This window comes from Sinocyclocheilus grahami, unplaced genomic scaffold (genome assembly GCF_001515645.1).
Source record: "Sinocyclocheilus grahami isolate Dianchi unplaced genomic scaffold, SAMN03320097.WGS_v1.1 scaffold227.1, whole genome shotgun sequence".
In the NCBI taxonomy this organism is placed as follows: Eukaryota; Metazoa; Chordata; class Actinopteri; order Cypriniformes; family Cyprinidae; genus Sinocyclocheilus; species Sinocyclocheilus grahami.
Window position 1 is genome coordinate 167,780 of NW_015505406.1, and position 18,322 is coordinate 186,101.

At 37.4% G+C, this 18,322-nt stretch overlaps 1 protein-coding gene across 1 annotated transcript in view; it reads right to left on the reverse strand.

Moving 5' to 3' along the window:
• The window catches only part of LOC107597073 (dynein heavy chain 2, axonemal-like), a 156,265-nt gene that overhangs the window by 32,022 nt on the left and 105,921 nt on the right, over nt 1–18,322 (reverse strand). Inside the window, exons 46-58 of the mRNA XM_016287985.1 lie at nt 17,588–17,786; nt 15,557–15,781; nt 15,351–15,455; nt 13,807–13,995; nt 13,300–13,385; nt 13,091–13,221; nt 12,854–13,003; nt 11,725–11,892; nt 10,951–11,111; nt 10,713–10,852; nt 7,405–7,537; nt 3,206–3,345; nt 2,831–3,041 (exon numbers count right to left, since the gene is read on the reverse strand). Of these exons, the coding sequence (XP_016143471.1) occupies nt 2,831–3,041; nt 3,206–3,345; nt 7,405–7,537; nt 10,713–10,852; nt 10,951–11,111; nt 11,725–11,892; nt 12,854–13,003; nt 13,091–13,221; nt 13,300–13,385; nt 13,807–13,995; nt 15,351–15,455; nt 15,557–15,781; nt 17,588–17,786 (2,038 nt within the window). The remainder of the gene's footprint in view (nt 1–2,830; nt 3,042–3,205; nt 3,346–7,404; nt 7,538–10,712; nt 10,853–10,950; nt 11,112–11,724; nt 11,893–12,853; nt 13,004–13,090; nt 13,222–13,299; nt 13,386–13,806; nt 13,996–15,350; nt 15,456–15,556; nt 15,782–17,587; nt 17,787–18,322) is intronic.

Below are 18,322 nucleotides of genomic sequence, written 5' to 3' on the forward strand. Positions count from 1 at the left end.
GAACTTTTGGATAAAGGCAGAGCTTTTTCTACCGTTATGGTGTATTTCGCGGCGATTTCTGCGTGTCATGTGGGGATTGACAATAACACTATGGGTCGACACCTGCTTGTATGCAGGTTTATGAAGGGTGCGTGGCGTTTGAACAGGGTGTCAAAATCACTGATTCCACCGTGGGATCTGGTACACCTTTTGAACCTATAGACAGCAGCGATCTGAAGCTCCTTTCGCTAAAGACCGCATTATTACTAGCTCTTTCATCTGCAAAGCGGGTTAGTGAACTTTATGCTTTGTCAGTTCATAACTCCTGTATGCAGTTCACTATGGATTACTCGCGAGTCTCTCAAAACTAATCCAGCGTTCGTGCCTAAAGTGAGTGAGTCAGCTCTAGCCTATAATCAAGTGGATTTATTGGCTTTTCACCCGCCGCCCTTTTCGTCACCAGAAGAAGAGTGGCTTCATTGTTTGTGCCCTGTCCGTGCGTTGCGTTGCTATGTAAACAGAACGAAAGCACTGCGGCAGAGTAATCAGTTATTTGTTTCATGGGCTGATTCTCATAAGGGTAAACCTATTTCTCGTCAGCGCCTGTCCCACTGGGTAGTGGAAGCTATTATATTGGGTTATAATAGCATGGGTCTTAGTCCTCCAGAGGGGCTGAGGGCTCATAGTACCCGAGGCTTGGCCACCTCGTGGGCGGTGTTTAAGGGCGTTTCAATTCAAGACAATTGTGCGGCGGCGAGCTGGGCATCGCCACACTTTTGTCCGATTTTATAGGCTGGATGTTACAGAGCCGTCGTTGGCTCATTCCGTCCTAAGTGGGTAAAAAAAAAAAAAAATAGTGGTGGGCTTGTGTTTTTATATTATCACACATCACTGAGTTGGTTGACATACCTGATTCGGACAGCATATCTGCAGAACGGGAGTTGTCTATATCCCATAGTGAGATACAAGAAAGAATGTTTGAAAGAGAACTTTAGGTTACTCACGTAACCCCAGTTCTCTGATAACATGAGTGAGGTATCTCACCACACTTCCCTACTAGCAGCAGCACGGGGAAGAGAGACGTCCAGACGTGGTGTAATTGGTGCTTCCAGGATTGGTCACACCCGAGGCGATTCCCATAGTGAGATACAAGAAAGAATGTTTGAAAGAGAACTTTAGGTTACTCACGTAACCCCAGTTCTCTGATAACATGAGTGAGGTATCTCACCACACTTCCCTACTCGCAGCTGCACGGGGAAGAGATATGCGGAGAATGAGGTAGGGACCGTTATGCAGTGATATAAATAGGGAGGCGGGACTCCCGCATCACTGTCGTGATTGGTCTGTCAACTGACAGACGTGGTGTAATTGGTGCTTCCAGGATTGGTCACACCCGAGGCGATTCCCATAGTGAGATACCTCACTCATGTTATCAGAGAACCGGGGTTACGTGAGTTACCTAAAGATATCAGCCAATGGCAAAAATGTGTCAACCAGTACCATTTATAATGCAGTATATTTACACATTTATGATTTACAATAAATAGAAAGCACTATAAATATATACATTCTATTATATATTACTGTATACTACATTAAAAGTCTTTTATGTTTAAATCTAATGTTACAAAGTTAAACTGTTTGAAAATCTTACTTAAAAAAAAAGATTCAGTCTCTTTTACTATGAAATCCCCTATTAATATATGATGTGCAATATTTAAAACATTTCAAGGTTGATTTTCCACAAAAATTACTATATCACAATGTATAATGTTGAATGTTCCCGTGTTAAAGGGTTAGTTCACCCAAAAATGAAAATTAGACTGTTTTACACTCACCCTCAAAGCATCCAAGGTGTACATGACTTTCTTTCAGACGAATCCAGTCGGAGTTATATAAAAAATTGTTCTGGCTATTCCAAGCTCTATCATTGCAGTCAGCGGGTGTTGCAGTTGAACAGTCCACAAGTCGTCAAATAAAGTGTGCACATCCAAAATAAAACGTGCCTCACACGGCTCCGGGGGGTGAATACATGCCTCATGTAGCGAATCCATGTGTTTTTGTAAGAAAAATATCCATATTTCAAACGTAATAAACCCTTTTCTCTCACTTTCGATATCTGTCATATGCGGAAGCCGTTCCGGCAGATGATGCAGCACGTATGCGCAGCGAGCGTGCCTCTGAGATATGCTAGTCTCTCGAGTTTGTTTATTGGAGCAAAGGAAGCAAAGTTTCCTTACTTTAGCAAAGGAAAACCAGTCTCCTCTTGGTTTATATCGAAATCCTGACATTTTTCTTTACAAATCCTCAGTTTATATTTCTAATTCGTAACTGGCGTTTTGTTTTGTTCTCTCTCTGCTTTCTTCACTTATCACACAACGCCGACGTACTACATCATCCGCCGGAACGGCTTCCGTTTACCACAGATGCCGGAAGTGAGAGAAAAGTGTTTATTACGTTTGAAATATGGATATTTTTCTTACAAAAACACATGGATTCCCTAAGGGAGGCCTTTATTCACCCCCTGGAGCAGTGTGAGGCATGTTTTCTTACAGATGCGCGCGCTTTATGTGACGACTTGTGGACTGCTCAACTGCAACACCCGCTGACTGCAATTTTAGAGCTTAGAATAGCCACGACAATTTTTAATATAACTCTGACTGGATTTGTCTGAAAAAAGAAAGTCATATACACCTAGGATGCCTCGAGGGTGAGTAAAACACAAGCTAATTTTCATTTTAGGGTGAACTAACCCTTTAAGTTGTAATTATTCATACCATAATATAAGAGTTTGGTCATACCTTTCAGCCCTAATAAAGGGCCTCAACATTAGACAGACCAACACACGCACCTTCTGCTGTTCATCTGCCTCTCTCTTCTGCTGCACAATGACAACCAGATATTCCTCACACTGTTTCTGGAACTCAGCCACTTTCTTCTTGGCCTCTTCCAACTCTACAGACATGGCCTCCACCTTACTGCGTGTGTCGTCGATTTTAAACAAGCCATTCCTCAACTTAGACACTTGCTCTCCGAGCTCGCCACGCTTCTCATACAGCAACCTGACAAAAAAGAGAGAGTTTCAGAATACTCTGTTTTATTAAGAGTTCCCTTTAACAGACAACAGTAAAATGGAAACTACCACGTCTTTTAAATCTTCATGGCAGCTAAAAAAAAACAACAACTAACGAACAACAGGAAAGATAAAAGTGTGTTTGATTCCTACTTCTTGTATTCAGAAACCAGCTCCAGGTAGTTGGTGGGTGTGACGTAATTGTGTCTCTTTACTTCTACTTTCATCCTGTGAGAGAACTGGGCCACAGACTGGTGCATGGTCACAAAGATACTGGCAACATTAGTCTGGATCTGTGAAGCCACCAGAGAAATGACAAGATGTGGAAGCCTCCGTTTTAAACAAACCTTGTACAAGGTCACAACAGAAGAACTGTATGATAAACCCAAACTAATCCTAAAACAGACTAAAACAAAACTAGGCTTGAACTCCCTCTAAACAACAGAGAATCTCAATGGAGAACCTCAAGTCAAAGTGATTTGCAGTTCAAAAACTGAGCAAAAAGAAACACGGTTTGTATGACATCTCTCTCAAAGGAAACAAAAAATCCACAAAGAGATGAAGGATGAGAGAGTCAAAGACTCCTGATGAATCTCGACACTTGAAATTCAATTAAACTATGATTCAATAACAGCTACTAAGAGATGAAGTACCTCAAAAACAGGGCTCTGAACCGGTTCAAGGAACAAAAGCGAAAACCGGAAACTAACGAAATTTTGACAGGAACAGAACCAGAAACTAAATCAAATTTTATAGTTCCGAACAGAATCGAAAATTTGAAATGGCCATTAACCGGTTAATAACGTTATTTTATCGTTCCATTTAATATTTGAAATTTGCTGCCAACCAATCAGGAATTCAAGTAGTACGGCCTGCGAATGTGACGCTGACGCCAACGAATGAAATGCCCGTGCTCAGCTGTGAACTCATCATAAGTAGGTTGCAATGGCAATGCACTGGCGTTAGTTTATCCGAGGATAGTGTAAGATGGATTCAACAGATCACATGCACCTGCAGCGCTTCTGTGAATGGAGAAAACAGAATTAAACTATAGGCTTGCATAAAAAGGAACATACAGGCATATACACTAAATATATTTCACTTAATCATTGACAGATTAACAAAACGAAAGAAAAAAATGTGCTGAGTTTTGGTTCATTGACGCGATCCAAAGTTTTCGGAAAGGAAAACTAGAGAGCAGAAAGTAGTTTTCTTTATTTTACAAAAGCTTAACAGTTTTATTTATTTTACAGTTTATTTTGCAAAAGTTTTGAATGACGTCTTGCTTGGCTTGTATGACCGTATCACGCCAGCACCACACACACACACACAACATATTTTTGCGACATTGCAGCCTGTTCTTTAACAAAATAAAATACAGAAACGTAAATAAATTAAAGAAACGTATTAAAAGTTACACTGCTCCGTTGTACAATATGTTGCGTTCAGCGTGACCATCGCCTTACTGTGCTGATATAGCCGATGTGAAGAATGATGTTTTACGCTGATGTGAGTGAAGTACAAAACCTAGCCTATAATAAATAATATTTTTGCATCCAGATATGTTGCGAATATGTAAACATTTGGATTTGTGCCGAATGAGAGAGGTAGGCATCAGTTTCACCTTAAATTAATTAATTTGAAATTAATTATTTGAAAATTAATTAATAAATAGTTTTTGGATTGACATTTTTATAGCCTAAACGCATAGCCTTAACTTTAGAGGATTTGTTGTGGAGAGAAACTAATAACTGTGTTTATAATGTTTGTAAACATTTTGCTTTACCGGTTTTGGTTCATTGACGCGATCCAAAGTTTTCGGAAAGGAAAACTAGAGAGCAGAAAGTAGTTTTCTTTATTTTACAAAAGCTTAACAGTTTTATTTATTTTACAGTTTATTTTGCAAAAGTTTTGAATGACGTCTTGCTTGGCTTGTATGACCGTATCACGCCAGCACCACACACACACACACAACATATTTTTGCGACATTGCAGCCTGTTCTTTAACAAAATAAAATACAGAAACGTAAATAAATTAAAGAAACGTATTAAAAGTTACACTGCTCCGTTGTACAATATGTTGCGTTCAGCGTGACCATCGCCTTACTGTGCTGATATAGCCGATGTGAAGAATGATGTTTTACGCTGATGTGAGTGAAGTACAAAACCTAGCCTATAATAAATAATATTTTTGCATCCAGATATGTTGCGAATATGTAAACATTTGGATTTGTGCCGAATGAGAGAGGTAGGCATCAGTTTCACCTTAAATTAATTAATTTGAAATTAATTATTTGAAAATTAATTAATAAATAGTTTTTGGATTGACATTTTTATAGCCTAAACGCATAGCCTTAACTTTAGAGGATTTGTTGTGGAGAGAAACTAATAACTGTGTTTATAATGTTTGTAAACATTTTGCTTTACCGGCATTTTAGCCTACATTATTTCTGAATAGAATAATAAAACGCAACGTAAGCCTAGCCTACGCGACTTAGGTTATGGGTTTTTTTTACCCTCAAAACGCAATCTTAATCAAGTAGCGTTTTTTTTTTAAACAATGCAGCAAACATTTTTAATCTTAAAAAATACTTTAATGTCTTTAAAGTGTTAATAGATTTTGTTTAGTAGCCTACATTTGGCCAAAATCTAGAAAAGATGATGCTGTCTTGGATGTGACTAAGCGCAGCGGGTTAAGATACCAGATTCTTTTCTCTCTTTTTTTTTTTTTTTCATAAAATGCACCATCATTATGAAAGCCAAGTCGAAACATAAATAAATAATGTAAAATCAGCATCAAAACAAAAAAAAACCTACAGCCTGTCCATGACCGCTTGTTTCTTTACACTAACGTGCCTCTTATGGGCCTTGATTCCGGGAATTAATTATTTTAAAAGCTGAGAAAACCACCTTCAAGACCGTAAAAAACGCACACAATGCAGACATTTAATGTTAACGACGATGCGAGCGTAAAAACGGGCGTATGTGAGCGGAGATAACATTGCACGCGCACACGTCTACAACGTTTGTATTTAAGCATTTTAAAATAACAACACGTGTACTTTATTATTATTATTATTAGCCTATTATAGGCAAAGAAAATTGTTTAAAAAAATAAAGTTATTAACCGGTATTTCTTCTTCTCGAACCAGTTTCGGAATGGTAGTAATACAGAGGAACACAGGAACAGAAACGTTAAAATATGGATTCTGCTCAGAGTGAACAGATTGAATTTTTTTTTCACCCGGTTTGCGCAGACAGAATACGTCATCAGCGCGTTCACGTACGCTGTGCAGAGCGAGAATAGCAGACAAACATCAACAACCCGATCTTCCTTCCTGGTATTGTAGTACTTTTAAAGTTCTCTCACCGGTGAATGACACATGATGTAGCCCAGCGGTTCCCAATTCCAGTCCTCGCGCCCCCCAACCAGCTCGTTAGAAGTGAGCTACATGCATGAACTGTGTTCCGATCGATATGATCCCTACACAGTGTTCATTGCTCCCTACTCGCTGAGCAGGGGAAATCTGTTGAAGTTTACTTCACTTCGGAACATTTATTTACTGATTTGCGCTGCGCTTCACACACAGGTGAAATTTACTACAGAAGTGTGAAGGACTGGAATTGGGAACCGCTGATGTAGCCTATTGTAGTGATGTTGTCTCTGGTATTCTGGTCTGTGAGCGTATATGTGTTCAGGGGGCGTGTCTTTGGACGGCGATTGCAGGGAGGGTGGGACGTTCGCTTTCAGTGCTATCAGGCTAAAGTTAGCATTTTCCAAGATCTCCTACTGCACCTTTAAAATGTTTTTGAAAGAAGTATCTTATGCTCAACAAAGCTGCATTTATTTGATTAAAAATATAGTAAAGACAGAAATATTGTGAAATATTATTACAATTTAAAATAAGTCTTCAGTGTCACATGATCCTTCAGAAATCATTCTAATATGCTGATTTGGTTCTCAAGAAACATTTCTTATTATTATCAATGTTGAAAACAGTTCCGTGTTGAAAACCGCTCAGTGTTTTGTGGAAAACTAAAATAATGTAGTCTGACAATGATTTGCACATTTCAACAATGGCCTTGCTAACTGAAAATTTTGCATTAAAAACTACATTCACACCACTACGGGTATAAGTCCAACTTAACCTTAGACTTTTATTGCAAGTACATCTGTTTTTTATTTCTTTATTTTTTAATTGTTTATCAAACTGATATACATGTCAAAAATCATTTAATAGGGTTGAGTTTAACATATTTAACCCATAATATACCTTTGTGTATTTGTGTGTAATACATTGACAGCACTTGGAAATTAATCAATGGATCATATTTCTTTTGATGTGTCTCACCTCATCCTCGCTCCCTAAAGAGAGTCCATCCAAAAATCTTTCAGCCACTTCCAATAGAGCGTCACGTGGCCATTCAGAGAACCAGTCTATCGTTGTGCAGTTCACAAGGGCTGGGTACTGTCGAATACGGTTCCTTAACAAATACACACACACAAGCAAACATACCCATTAACCCTCTATTATATAGACAGTTCAAGATGGTTTGCATTGATTTGTCACAAACACTAATATCACCCACCGGTCCAATCATGCTTATTAAAGTCAGCCCACTGCCAGACCAATCAGAGTGAGTGCTTAGATGATTTGGGCTGTCATATTTAATGAGTCAAGGCCCTACGGGTCACATTACACACAACCGCCTCCTTCATGTGACGGCAGATGCAAATGAGTGATTAACGAGTACATTTCCCATGCATGGTTCTATAGTGCTGCAAGTGTGGCATAATTGCAAAGCAAGAATGATTTTGCCAGTGAGTCTGGGGGCCAGTGAGCAATGTACTGCGTCTACTTATCGCCGTCTCTCATTTAACCTAATATTTACCTGTATTATAGCCCTTCCTTGTTATTTTCATTGTCATATTTTATCATTATTGATTTGGCACACTATAACTATGGACTGCAGCTAAGCAGCTACTGCTTTGGCAATACAAATGCACTGTTGTTCGTCATGCCAATAAAGCCCCTGAAGCTGAAACTGACTGAGACACAGCAAGCTAAAGATGGAAAAGTAAACAGAAAGAGAGATAGGCAAAGCCAGATTTACTTCATAGTTTATGAAGACACTTGTGAGTTTACGACAGCACACGGTAAAGAGACTGTAGATGGAGGACAGAGCTTTGTCTTCCTGATGTGTGTGAAATGATAGTTGCAGAGAGGTTTTCTTCTATCGTTTCCTCTAATTTCACACAGTTGTATTTCGCATCCACTTTGAACTCGCACACTGAGTCATCGGTTGATTCATAAGCAGCTATACTATGCGCAGGTCTGTTCGGTTAAACCGTATATTGCCGTTCACTGTGAATCAAGCCTACAGAGAGAGATCTTAAGCCATAAGAAGCCACAGGATGGATCTCAATGTTAGCATGGTAATCAAGGCTGACTCACTATTTGAGCACATTAGATTATAAGCAGTAGACATGCATGTGTGCTGTATTACAGTCAGCTATTGAATCCATGCACATGGGATTTTGTGGAGACTGAATGCTGAAGTGGTGGCAGGTTACAATCATGCCTTTACATGTGATATCCATAGTATGTACAGTAACTAGCACAGTATGTCTTTACCTGCCACACTATGAAGGACACTAATTGTGTTTTCTCATTGTCTTTATGTACACTCCTTTATAGGGCTGGGTAAAAAATATCGATATCTCAACGATATTGATTCTTAAATCCCAAGAATTAGTCTAGCCTGTTTTCAGTTAATGGATGGAACACTGAAGGGCACTTCCCATCCAATAAATCGCAATAAGCATTGTGCTTTGGTGCTTTTAATATGAAACAAAGTCTCGGGTTTCAATTTATGTCCATTGTTTTGCAGTATTCAAACAATAAATGCCGTTTTGTCACTGTTTAATGTGGAGTGACAGATCGCTGTCGCGCCTCAGATCAACAGACGCGACAGCACGAGGCGTACGTGAACTGATCATCTCCTCCACATTAATACCAGTTTCAGCACAAAATAAACATGACTAAACATCCGAAGGTAAGTTAAAAGAAAGAGTACAACTTTACAATCTGTATCCTGTTTCATGTAATCACTCAATCAGTGTTTCAGTCGCGCAAATACGTCAATATAAACAATGTCATGTAACGTCACATTTACCTCAGAAACAAACATACTCGGTGACCATAAACTCGTTAGTCAGCCAGAAAAATAAACTGTAGAGAGGGGTATTTTACTAAATATATGCACCATATAACATATTCATTATAATTGTTACATTTACATTACATTTACATTTAGCCATTTAGCAGACGCTTTTATCCAAAGCGACTTACAAATGAGGACAATGGAAGCAATCAAAATCAACAAAAGAGCAACGATATACAAGTGCTATAACAAGTCTCAGTTAGCTTAACACAGTACATGTAGCAAGGGTTTTTTAAATAATATAATAAATGAAAAGAAAACAGATAGAGTAGAAAAATAATAGTGTTAGAGGTCTTTTTTGCTTTTGTTAATTGTATAATAAATGAAAAGAAAACAGCTAGAATACAAAAAGATTAGAAAGCAAGTGTGTTTTTTTTTACTGTTCTTATGTTTAATTTATGTTTGAATAAATCCATAATTTTTTTTATGACAGCCACCATTTAAATTTTTATATTTAAAAAAACGAATTGAAGTAGAAATATTATTATGTAATTGTAACTTTATTATTTTTAAAACTTAATTGTGTAATTTTAACAGTTATATGGCTATAGCTTACAAATCAGTCAATTTTAACCTTCAATATTATAGTAATGTAGTACCAAATGAATTACAGCATTCGTTGAGAGACTTTTTTTTCCTTGAGAAAATTGGCCAAGTACTGTACCTGATATATATAAAAAAGAATCGATATTGAATCGAATCGAAAGCTTGTGAATGAGAATCGAATCGAATCATGAAATTTGTGTCAAAACCCAGCCCTACTCCTTTATGTTCATTATTAATACTAATTGCCACATTGCTCATTACAAGTTTTAAATTAATCTTTATTGATACTTTTAAATGTTTTATTTTGCTACATTTATGCTTATGTTTTACATATTTCATTTATTTTAATAATTAGGCATGTGCTTAGCTACTGTTTTTCTTACTGTTAATATTATTTATTATTATTACTATTATTGCAATCATATTGAATATCATATTGAAAAACAGTAGCTGATCACATGCCTAATAAATAAAATGGTTAAATTAATTCAGTATTACTACACATTAATAATAATACAAAATAACAATAATAATATTATTATTATTTAAATTATAAAATTTAATCAATAAAGAAATGAAGTACTATTGAAATAATATTTTTTGAAAAGTATTATTTTTATTAATAATAATAATAATTAGATTTTACAGTAAAATTACGCAGCAATTTATTACATTGGATTTATGCAACTCTAGTGGATCATACAGAAAATTCACAACCCAGTATAATTTAATTGAAAATGTTTTCAATTTATAAGTGATATAATTTTTTTATTCCATTTGCACTGTTGTTTGCTCCATTTCTTATTGTATGAGGCTTTGCTGCAAATGCTTAGCAATATCAATGCAGTTTTTTGTCATGCAAATAAAACACGCTAAAACAAAATTGCACCTGAATGGATCTCCTACAGGGCTCATGCACAGCACAATGTGCAGGTTGTTTCTGACGCGCTCTATCAGGTAGTTAAACATGGCGTCTGATGTCTCCAGGATATTGTCCTTCCTGGCTGAGTCTGACAGAGCATTGTGAATCTACACAAACAAAACATGATAAAAATCTGCTCTCATTGTCACTTAGAAGACTAACCCTAACAGACACACGCATTAAAAATGTATACAAACACACACACCTCATCGAGCTCGTCTGCTTTATAGAGATTGGGCACCTCCCCTGAGCTCAGAATGTTGTTAATGTCTTCAAGAAAGGACTCGTCCACGATCTGTGTGTCATTAAACAGGAACACAGTGGGCTTGTTTTCCACTCCTGTCAGCCGATAGAGCTTTTTAATATCTGTATGGGGAGAAGAAATATGTCAAATATTCCATTGAGGCCACATTAAACTGTGTTGTGAAGGCTACAATGTGCATAACATAATAGATCCTTTGGTCCTGAGTGCTAGGGCAAGAGGCGTTATTCCTCAGCATTTGGAAACATTTACTACAATAGGCCACAGGACAAAATATCAAAGCCTTTGGTATATATCAAAAGAGCTTTATATTTGAGATCTGAAATTGAAAATATAACTCAGCCAACTGCCTTACATTACTTGGTCTTGACATACAATTTAACATGCCTGAATGTTAATATAACCCTTTAAACTACTGGGAAAATTGCTTTAGATGCTGGTTTACTGGCGTCCCAAACAGGCTACTTAATTAACTTTGCCTTGGTCAAGTAGCTGGACTGAGAGAAGTCATGAACTATATGAAGTAGCTCATGAGATGTTTTGAGAGGCTTCTTATCTGTTGTTGGAGCTTGCAATGCCAATGTCACGGTTCGACTCCCAGGAATGACAGTGACACATGATGATAATATGTACACCTTCAATGTACTGTGAGTCGCTTTGGATAAAATCAACTGCCACATGAGTAAATGTAAGTTATAAATTGTGTGCAGAACTCACCCTCTCTGAACTCTTGTTTGCGGTACTGTTTGGTGACCTCCACCTGGAAGACCATAAACTTACAGATGTAGGCGGCAAGTCTGGTTAAACTCTGTCTGCCTGAGCCACCGATACCGACCAGCAACATGTTCCCCCGGAGCTGACTGATCACACGTACCAAACGTGTTACTGATGGGGCAGAAAGAGGGCGCTGTTTCCATCACAAGAATCATAAAAGTTCATTTACTTGCATGAATCATGTGTGTCATTTGGTCAATGCAACATTTACAAACACAAAGGATAACACATTAAAATGTCAATGCATACAAATACACAGGCACACATCATTGCTGCAGGAGGCCAAACAAACAACCGATCACAAAGGAAACTAATTGGCACAAAACCATAATTAGTTATGAACACATAGGCATATAAACATACACGTTATGCTTGCTAATTTCGTAATCAATCAGCTATGCGCAGCGGCATGTCATTGAACTGAGTGTTTGTGACGTGCGAGACGCATTCACAGAGCTGAATGTGAGACCACTTTAATGTCACAGTGCGGCGTGTGCGTGACAGGATGCATATAAAGCATTCTTATATGCGCCTTTGACAGTAAATGCCTGCATGCAAGTGAGTGACATATAGGCTGGGGAACCGGCCGCCTAATTATTCTCCCTGCTGAGGGGTTTGTAATGTGATTGCGTTCTTCTTTGTGGGAATGAAAAGGGTAATTATTCATGCTTGTGGGGGATCTGAGGGCTGAAGTGCATGTGATTTTGAAGAAAGTTATATTTGTGCGAGCACTGTATGAGAACTGAGGAGATTGGTCACTGAATTATGGGACTCGAGAGTGCGCACTGAATCATGGGTATTGCCATATGGATGTAAGCAAATGATGAGAGCTGTAATATAACTGTACCATGAATACCGATGGCTCCAAAAGAACAGAAATAGTGGAATTAGTTTTTTATATGATATCATAATTCAATGGCACCTTGATATAGTCACCCAGAAGCAACTTCGCTCAAATGCACAATGGTGATAGTTCATGAAGTTCCCATTGTGGGCTCACACTTGCAACCTTTTGGCCTAGATCTTTAACCACTATGCTAAACTACTCCATTCTCTCTGACTGTGCTCTTACCATGTTCTATAGCATCTCTAAAGAGCACCAGACTCATAGGTACCACACCAGGCGTGAGGTTATAATCCTCTAGCTCGTTCTCCATATGAACCTTAAGAGCTTTAAAGTCCAACAGGTCCTCATACACATGTGGCTCCCTCAGGAAGTCACCTACAATAAAAACACACATACAAACTGTAATTAGGGCTAGGAGTGGCCAGTGACACAAATTAGCAGTGTGTGTGTATGTGTGTGTACCAAACAGAGGAGGCTGTTTGTTGGGGCAAATTGTGTGGTAGGGGACATCGAAATAAGAAGCCAGCTTTTCTGACAGAAGTCCCACAAATGTCTCCATGTCTGCATGATCCACCAGTCGATCAGAGAAGACCCTGAAACATACACAAAACTTTACTGGTTTCTTCCACTAACACAAGTATCTGTATGTGCAGATCTGCGCCTGTTTGTACCTGAAGCACTCATGAATCCAGAGGCGGGTGATGCTCTGTTTAGTGTCGTGGAAGTCTTTGTGTGCTCGCAATAAACCCTGGAACACCTGCATTGGAGGACATATTACACATGGACAAAGCCTTCAGTCTAATTTCTTGTTAGGTATAAAAAATAGTGTATTTCTTTTGAGCTTGATCAGACAAAAAAAAAAATCGAAGTGTCCTTGCAGTCTCAGGTGCTTTCAAAGTGTGTTCTGAAAAGGTGTTATTTTGTACGACCATGTACGTGTCTCTAATTAAAGGTAAGAGACGGTCTTTTTCGGTCAGTCACTCTTTTCCTCAAACCCATCTGAATCTTAGGCATGCGGTCTTGAAGTGGTAAAGTGGACTGATGTGTTTTGTTTCACCTTTCTGGAATCAATCGGTCTGAATTGAAGTGATATTACGCTCAGACTGGGTGTACCTAAACCACATTTTGCTCCTTTTCCAGATGAGAGACAATCACACATGACACATGACGTTAAGTACCTTGGAGATGTCTCTGAGGTTGAAGAGATAATGTATTTTTGCGGGCGTGGGTAAGAAGCGGGCGGTAATGGCGTGGTAGAGCTCCAGGGTGGCCTGAGTCAGAACCCCCCCGATGGGCTTCACCTCCTCCTCAAACTCCTGCAGCTTCTGACTGATCATGGTGCCATAGATACGCTTTATCTGAGACTCCTGGAGAGAATAGAAGAGGAGAGGGAATTACAGGGGCGGATAAAACAGGAGATAAATAGAGCAGATAAGACAAACAAGGAAAAGTGATTGGTGAATTTGATACACAGAAACATATTAATCCACCATCTGAGAAAAGAGAGTGCTTCGCTTATGAGGTTTAGACATTATTGCATATATCACTGCAGCAGGTTCAGATGGGTGGTGGGCAAGATTTTCAGTGAATGACTCAAATTTTAGTCTGTTCTTTGCACACAGCTATCATATGGCTTCATAAGACTTGGAATATAGCACAAGATATTTGGACCCCTTTTATGGTGCTTTTATGATGCAGTGCTTTTATGTGCTTTTTGGAGCTTGACAGTCACAATCATCCATCCTCTCATTCCTCATGCATCTCATCCCTTTTGTTTTCTACAGAAGAAAGAAAGAACTACATACAGGTTAGTAAATGATGACAGATTTTTCATTTTGGGGTGAATATACTGCTTCAAGTAAAACAGTATCCCTTTTATGTATTTATTTATATATATATATATATATATCAAAAAAACATTTTCTATAATGAAATGTTTAATGCATTTTTGCAACAAAAATATTATAAAGAAATAATATATAAAAATTATATATTCAGAATTTAACAACTGAAATTATGTATGCCGTTTTTATTAAAACTGTTTTCATTATTCAGAAAGTGTGACAAGAAACTGAAAAAATATTTAATTTTTTTCAATAAAAACTTTAAATGACTCACTCCTAATATTATTGACTCAATAATAGCAGTTTATGATAAATTGCTTGTGTTTCTTCTTATTTGTAAGTGGCTTTAAATTCATTTCAAACTAGGCTGCGACAAAAACGATAATCACTGGTTTAATCCAAAAATACCATCTGTAGTCATGTGCTTTAAAGCATGGTTTATTACAGTGCTTGCTATGCGAGAAATTCTGTATTGAAATTCTTATTACTTTCTTCTTCTTATGCCTATTTTTCTGCACAGCTGGAGAAAATCCAGTATATTTGGCAAAGTGCTACATCTCTCTCTCTTTATCAAATAATGTGCTATCTCCACAATACTTGTATGATTAAAGTTGTCATACATCATTGCAGAGTTTTCGGTATTTAAAAAACAACTATAGCATCATCATAATAATTTAATACTGAATTGTGATTAGTTCTTTTACTTTCTAATTGATTTGCATAAAAAAAGACTTTTTTCTTTCCTTTTTAGTTATTTGTCAATAGCTGCTTTACACTATTAAGCTGTGCATGCTGTGCGCCAACAGGAAAGCGTTGCAGTCATACTTCCATCATAAGTTCATCAATTTACACCTAGTTTAGAGTGAATCTCTACTCACTGTAGGAAATGTCATGTTGATAAGATTAAAGCGACTTTGAAGGCGTCCTGATATCTGAGTCCTCCCTCCTCCAGGGGGCCCCATAGCAGCCAGCAGAAAAATGTCCTTTTAGATCATGGCAAAAAAGAGAGAGAGCATGTATTTATATGCACATCTAAAATATATACTCATATAAAAACGAATAAAATGCACCCACACAGTCTAACCTTGATACACTTGAGGATCTGTTTTTGGCGGTCGTACCAGAAGCCATAGTCGATCCAGAGACGGAGCAGCTCCAGAGGAGGCTGGGAGCCAAAGTCGTCCATAGCGGGCATGTTGAGATCATCCAGGAAAACAACCATCCTTTTCCCTCCCACTGGAACATACACACCTTTAATTCTCTTCTCCACTCGAGACTCGATGATCTCCTGCACATTATTAGAGCTAGTCTGAAAGACAGAAAAATAATGTTATTAAGACAAGAACGTTAGCAAGTAAACCCAAAGATGATAAAATATTCAGTGAGCGTGACTGCAGATTTGGAGATTAGTGGAAAACTCTTTATTATAATAACAAATGATGACGATGATGATAGTTGGAGATTCATGATGAGGATGGTAGAGCTCTCACCATGTGTTCTAATATTTGCTCGTCAGGTTGGGCCATCTGAGCAATGACTCAGCTCATTACAGATGTGAGAGTGGACTACTAAAATATCACTGCACACACTGATTAACCACATACACACTCACAGAGAAAGAGAGCGCTCCGAGCATCCTGGAGGTGACTGATATAAAAGTTCTGTGTCTGAGTGTACACTACTGTTCAGTTTGGGGTCGGTAAGATTTTTTTTGGTTTTGTTTTTGAAATAAATAAATACATTATTCAGCAAGGATGCATTAAATTAATCAAAAGTAAATGCATGTATAAAAGATTTGTATATAAAACAAATGCTGTTCATTTGAACTTTCTATCAATCAAAGAATTCTTAAAAAATGTATCACAGTTTCCACAGAAACTGTTTTCAATATTGATAATAATAAGAAATGTTTCTTGAACACCAAATCAGCATATTAGAATGATTTCTGAAGAATCATGTGACACTGAAGAGTGGAGTATTCAGCTTTGCCATCACAGGAATGAATTACAGTTTACAATATGTTAAAATAGAAAACAATTTTCAATTATAATACTATTTCATAATATTACTGTTTCTACTAAATTTTTTGTCAAATGAATGCACCCCCGATGAGCATACATAAACTTAAAAAAATAAATAAATACAAAATCTTACCAACCTCAAACTTTTGAAAGTAATAATACACTTACTTTTTGTTCTCTAGAGATATTTTTTATTCTAAGCACCAGAACTCATAACTATGTCAGTCTTTTATGCTACGAAATATTTTTAACAAAACTAAAATGACCAATTATTCATTCATTATTACTCATTCTTTTATTCAACCCAAATTACAGCTCACTTATTACAGGAGCAGTCCCCCTGGAGACACCTGGTGATGGTTCATGAATAGTCCATTTCTTCTTCCAGTCATATCTTTCAGTGCACTTAAGTTTTCTTTGCTTATATTTCACTTGCCAACACAACACAGTGCTTTTATTTGTTGTTAAAATAAACAAATAAATAAATTAGTGCTGTCAAACGATTAATCGCATCCAAAATAAACGTTTTTGTTTACATAATATATGTGTGTGAACTGTGTATATTTATTAAGTATATATAAATACAAACACATGCATGTATATATATATATATATATATATAAATATGTTATGTTTATATTTTAAATATATTTATATATAATATAAAATAAGAATATGAATATATAAATGTATAAATGTAAATATTTTCAAAATATAAACTGTATGTGTGTGTATTTATATATACATAATAAATATACACAGCACACATACATATATAATGTGAACAAAAACTTTTATTTTGGATGCGATTACTCGTTTGACAGCACTAAAATAAATGCATAATAAACCTAACAAAAAAGAGAAATGTTATGGTTAAAAATATTTCAAGATATATTATTATTCCTGCACACTTGCTTAAGTGCTAGCTTACCAAACTTTTTCTTCTCAAATATCTTTTCCTGAAGCTGGTTTCGATATTTTACTGTAAAAATAATTTTTTTCTTTTTTTTTTTAGATCATCCTTGGGATTTATTAAGTGCTTCTGCTGAGATCAAAATTCACCTTTTACTAATACTAAAAGTGTTTATCATCACCTTTGAGGACATGTTTATGGTGAGCATGGCCCACGTGACTGAGTCCAGGCTCTGCAGGACATTCTGGGCCACTGAAGTCTTCCCTGTCCCCACTGGACCTGTCAGGAGCACAGGGTGCTGAGTGGACACCAGAGCCTTGACCAGGTAATGATAGCGCACAGTGTCCACTGTGGGGACCATGATCTTATAGAACGGAGCGCTGCAGAGAGACAGGTGATAATTAAAAAGACGCCAGAAAGAAAGTTGAAAAGTGGAACGGCTAAGTATGAGACATGCTTTAAAAAGAGGATAAAAATGAAGAGTAAAAGTAGAATACAGAGCGAGAGAGAGAGAAATAAAGAGCAAAAATGGGAGGGAGGAAATAGAGTTGAGAGAGCAGAATGAATGAGAATACCGAGGAGGAAGAGGAGGTGAAAAGTCTTGATTGAAAGACTGAAAATTGAAAGATGTAGCGAGACATTTCAAATGAACAGAGGGATAAAAAAAAAGTCAGGTAAGAAAAAAAAAAAGAACCCCAGGATGGAAAAATGGACAGCCGACAAAGAGGGAGCAAAGAGAGCCAAGAGGACAGAGGACAATGAAGGGGAAAGAGTTGGACTGACATGACAAATGAGAGCAGGGGAGAGAAGAGAGAGACGAAGAAGGATGAAAAATATGAGAAATATGAATAGACGGGGAGTTCAGAAGTCTGGGAGGGAGCCAGGCGAGAGGCCTTTGACTGAGCCCGCAGGCGGC